Source organism: Equus caballus, chromosome 20, assembly GCF_041296265.1.
Source record: "Equus caballus isolate H_3958 breed thoroughbred chromosome 20, TB-T2T, whole genome shotgun sequence".
In the NCBI taxonomy this organism is placed as follows: domain Eukaryota; kingdom Metazoa; phylum Chordata; class Mammalia; order Perissodactyla; family Equidae; genus Equus; species Equus caballus.
Genome location: NC_091703.1, coordinates 27,461,218 through 27,466,740, shown reverse-complemented (window position 1 = coordinate 27,466,740; position 5,523 = coordinate 27,461,218). Strand labels below are relative to the sequence as shown.

At 36.1% G+C, this 5,523-nt stretch overlaps 1 protein-coding gene across 1 annotated transcript; it reads left to right on the top strand.

Moving 5' to 3' along the window:
• The first annotated feature begins 4,242 nt into the window (after nucleotides 1-4,242).
• On the top strand, nucleotides 4,243-5,181 carry OR2M19 (olfactory receptor family 2 subfamily M member 19). Its single transcript, NM_001391227.1, is given in 1 exon segment — nucleotides 4,243-5,181. A coding segment is annotated over 1 exon segment (939 nt).
• The last annotated feature ends 342 nt before the right edge of the window (nucleotides 5,182-5,523 follow it).

The window sequence follows — 5,523 nt, the reverse complement described above, 5'->3', positions numbered from 1 at the left end:
GATACAGTTTTTCAGGTGGGACAGTACTGAGATTTTTTAATCAGTTATTTCTTTAAAGTCTCTAGCAAACTTAAAAGATAAGTTTTTGATCACAAATTCTTAATATAATTGTAAGGGATGAAGAAACTCTATCTGTTCCCAGGGATAGTGACACACACACACACAAGTAAATACGAGTACATTCCCTGAAATAAATAATCCTGGGAGAGCTATTAAACAATGCCCTTGTATGATATTGAAAAGACACGCCTTTTTTGAATTATTTCAATGTTGTTTAACGTATTCCAAGGACAGTAAATATGCTCGCTTGAATGAGGTGCTAGTTGCCTACGGAACATTAAACTTTGTTTAGTAAGTAGAGCACATCCTTGAACACTTCAAATGTTAAGTTGAAATTTCTGAAGTTTGTGAAATACAATGATGGTCACTGATGTACGCGTAAGGATGAAGTGGATTTAAGAACCTTCAGAAATAAAGCTTAATTAGCTGATATAATAACTATTGGTATAGGAGGATTAGTTTGTTATTATAGACATAAGAACAGATGTGTCTGTATGAATGAGAGAGTTTTAAGAACAAATTTGCATGACCGGGTGACTGGGTCTTTGGGAATAAAAAAAAAGAGTAAAGAATCTAAAGTTGTGATTTATGATTACTGAAATGTACATCTAAAGAATTAAGGAAGACGGTGGTCAAAAATATTTTGAAAAGACAGAATAAGGAATTGGTAAGGACACTGGCAACAAAGCATTTATGTCTCATGAAGGTGAGAGCATATATGTACATGTACATATGCATAACATATATACATATATAAAAATTGTAAAGGTACAATTTTATAAGTGCTACTGTAGAGGTATGTTTAGAAAGTTATAGGAGGGTTTCCAATTCAAGAATACCGAGGAGTATATGTAGCAATAAACAAAGACAGTGATTATGGGGGAAGAGATGATGAGCAAATTAAATATTATGAGGGACACATGGAAGGATCAAAAAACATAGATATCTGATGAATAAAACAAACCAGAAATTGCTATAGTCGTGAATTACACGCAAAGGCACAATTCAAAAAACATTAGCTGAAGACATGTTTAAAAAATGCTATTCTAATAAGCCTACCACCATTCTCTCTGTTCCTCACTCCTCATTCAGAGCAATTGGCGGCAAGGTGCATACCTGGAAGCAAAACAAATGAAAGAGAGTACCGCTCTCTAGGGACAGCAACCAAATCGACTGAGAGGACATAGGCTTCTCCTGGGGTGTTGGTCCCCTTACATCAACCTCTCATTTCAGTCTTCAGCCAGTCTCATTTTAAGAGTTAGCTTTCCACTTAAAACACCCAAATCTAAGTCTATCATTCACAGGGTCTTCTTAAGTACCCAGTATTCACAATTCAGCTACCCCTTCAGGGTGGTGGACTGTAGATGAATCAGTCCTGTCTCTACAAAAACAGAGTAATTTGTGCTCCTAACATTTGCATGGTCTTAAAATTACAAAACTGTATTGGCATTACACTATTTAAATCGATAGACAATCATTACATGATCTTTTTAAAAGATATTCTGATAAATGTTACCAACACGGACAATATTTGGTTATAGAGGGATGTTGAAGTAACACAGTGAGAGATATAGGTACTCATATTTTTTTCTTATAAATCTAATAGAAACAGCAATGGAGTGTTAAATATGTTGCACAAATTTAGAGAGATAATCAAAGAAATGGATATCAAAAATAATATGATTATCAAAATGTATGAGGAAAATTAGAAAGGAGATGGAAAACCGTTTAAAAGACGTGAATTTCTAACTTTGATGTCAGGTATGGTCAATAGTAAAATAGAGTAAAAAAACATATTATTATGACTGTAACCAGCAGGTGAAATAATAAATTATGAAAAACTGGTTGCCTCTGGGGAACAAGATATGAGCGAGGAGTTCATGTTTTGTTGTCTGTATTTTATTTTAAGTGTAAACCTTTTTAAAATTAAAATTAAAATAAATAATATAGAAGAATAGCAGAAAACTTAACAAAGTTGTTGAAATAGCCTGATTGAAAGAAACAAGAATTTGAAATTTGTATTCTCGCTGACTGGACCAGCAAAAGTCTTTCTATTTTCGTTAATTCTCTTCTCATGTAATCTTGCCTATTTCTCTAACCATTTATTTAGAAAGTAATTTTACATAGATATCTGAAAAGCAAAATTCTTGTCAGGTAATGCTAACAATAATAAATAGGGATATTGATTATGTGCTGTTTCCAAAATAATTCTCTGAACACAGGAGAAGTTTTATTTAAGTATCAACTGAATGAATGCTGAAAAAATTAATTTAATTGAGTGGTCTTAATTTGTGGATTTTTATTGTAATTATCTGCATAGTGAATTTCATTTGAATTTTATCAAGCATAAAACACAATAGTAAAATTGAGGTGTTATTAGACTAGAGGAAAATGTACCATTACATTGTTATTATGGAGGCCCTGGCTCTAAAACCCAATGTATTCCAGAAAAAACAAAAGGCTAAATGTGGACTTGACCAGCCTTCTAAATGTTTTGTCTAAATAGGCTAGATCAAAGCACATTATTAGTCTCCTCCTGCAACCACACACCCAAATCACTAATTTGGTTAGGAATTTTTGCGGGAAGGGCAATCTAGATTGGACAAGCAATCTCCACATCAGAAAATATGAGAGTAGGAGAAAACAGGAAAGATACTGTTTGCAAACAATACCTAGAGTGCAATGATGGGTCACCCGCCACAGCCCACCTTCACAGGAAGAGAAGCAGACAGCCTCTGGAATGATAGAATTGCATAAGCCTTCCGCCAAGGGAGGGATGGGAGGTGGGTAGGCCCAATTCAATGAGTTGGCCTTGAAACTCATTCAACTTTGAGGGGCCTCTTTTAGAAAAAAGAACACACAATTATGAAAACAGAACTGTTAGGTCCTTGTAATTGACTTAAGCTTCAGGTAAATCCTCCTCTGGGTAGGGATGAAAAAAGATAAAGAGATGTGAGAATAAGTGAATTCAAAAATGTGCTACTTCTTTGCCTGAAAAATTTGTCTTAATCGGGCCACGGTAGAGAGGCCAGGGACCTTTAGATCAGGAGCAGTGAAAGTTGGCTTCAACAGCATTTGAGAGTAAAAGCATGAAACCTGTTCAATCTTTAAACATAGTTGGGTTGAGTCAGTGGTAGGCAGCCTGAGAGAATACCTTTCTTTTAATGACAAAATAGATTGTGTCATGGGGTTGGCTGGTTTCCTCTTCATTGGTGTTTCAACAACATAAAGAGCTGTCTCTGTTCAGTTTGTTTTTTTTCTAATCCTTTGTGAAACCATTCCAGTTTTCCTGAGCACTAAAAGCTGGCCTTGGCTCACTCTTACAGTGATAGAGATATACCAAAACATTTGTTTGTTTGTTTTGCCCCATTCGATCTGATTTATGGAATTCAACAGAAGCACAGGGTCTGGAATTTGGATACCTTCCTACACCTTCTTTAAGTTCCTTCATTTTCTGTGTGTGAAAAGAAATCTCAAGATACTGCCCTTTTGTAACTGAAACACAAATGATAATTTCTATTTTTTACTTCCTCATCCATAATTAAATAACCTATTCATGATGTAATTATTTTGCGATGTAGTCATGTAACAATTATTTTTAAATGGAGGTTCATCATCTATGTTATTGTATAACCAGTAGCCCTGTTTTTCCTCTAAATTTGGTGTACAAATGAAATTATATAAATGTATATGTTACCTCTTGAAAACAACAGATTATTATAGTTCTTTGACTTTACTATAGAGGCAATGACATTCGAAACATTCTATTCCTCTGTTATAGAATTTGTTACATACTGACATATGATAAATTTATGGATATACTCCTATCTAATACTAGGTTATATGGTCCTTGAGGAATCAGATGTTCTGTCCAGATGCTGTGATTTGCATTTGATATCTCGTTTAACAACTACAACAACTCAGTTAAAAAGTGATTTCTTCTTTTTAAAGGAAGTAAAATGAAGCACATAGAAATAACGCGTCAGAGGATACGCAAGTTTGTGGTGGAGTAGCTTGAGTGTGATTAATGCTACCTGACTGCAAGGTCTCTGTTCATCCTTTACACAGACCTGGCCATATCATGTATGTTAGTACCAGAGCACCATACATAGATAGTGAATAACTACCCAAATGTTTAACTTTTATAACTTCTTGTGGTTCTAGATAACGAAAATATTCATCATGGAATGGGAGAATCAGACATTTAGCTCTGACTTCATCCTGATGGAAATCTTTAGTCACACTCCTACTCATATATTCCTCTTCTCTCTTGTCCTGGGTATCTTCACAGTGGCACTCTTGACAAACACTATCATGGTTCTCCTCATCTACCTGGATACCCGACTCCACACCCCCATGTACTTCCTCCTCAGCCAACTCTCCCTCATGGACCTCATGCTCACCTGCACCACTGTACCCAAAATGGCCTACAACTACTTGTCTGGCAGGCGGTCCATTTCTGTAGCAGGATGTGAAACCCAGATATTCTTCTTTGTGTCTCTCCTCGGTGGTGAATGCTTCCTATTGGCTGTCATGGCCTATGACCGCTATGTTGCCATTTGCTACCCTCTTCAGTACCACAATCTCATGAACCAGAAAATCTGTGGACTCATGGCTGCCTCTTCATGGATCCTTGGTTCCCTGGATGGTATTGTTGATGTAGCTGCTACTTTGTCCTTTTCCTATTGTGGCTCCCGAGAAATAGCCCAGTTTTTCTGTGATGTGCCTGCACTCCTAAGTCTCTCATGCACTGATACTTCCACATTTGAAACTGTTCTTTTTATCTGTTGTCTATTGATGCTTCTCTTCCCTTTACTACTCATCGTTATCTCCTACACTCGTGTAATTGCGGCTGTCATTCGCATGAGCTCTGGAGAGGGTCGGCACAAGGCTTTTACGACGTGTACTTCACACCTTATTGTTGTCGGGATGTATTATGCAGCAGCTATGTTCATATACATGCGGCCCACTTCTAATCGTTCCCCAACCCAGGACAAGATGGTGTCATCCTTCTACTCCATTCTCACCCCTATGCTGAATCCCCTTATCTACAGCTTCCGCAACAAAGATGTGGCCAAAGCATTCAGTAAGGTCCTAGGGAAGGGGAAATCTAGGGAATAAATTGGATGATGGTCAATAAGGTTTTTTTTGGTTTGTTTTTTGTTTTTTGTTTTTTTTGCTGTCTCATAACTCCTCTCTCTATCTGGCATGTTCATTTATCAAAAACAAAACAAAACTTGATTTTGCAGTAAATGTATAGACCATTTTCCTAAGGTATTTATAGACATTGGAATTGATAGACTCTGGGTACACAGTTAATTGGTATACTTTGCATTCATTGTATATTCATTGTGGCTTTAATCGTAAATCAATTAAAGTTCTTGAAAAGTGAAAAATTAAGTTAATAAACAGATACACTTTAGTTTATAGAACTAAATAATAAATAAAACTGCATTAAGTGCT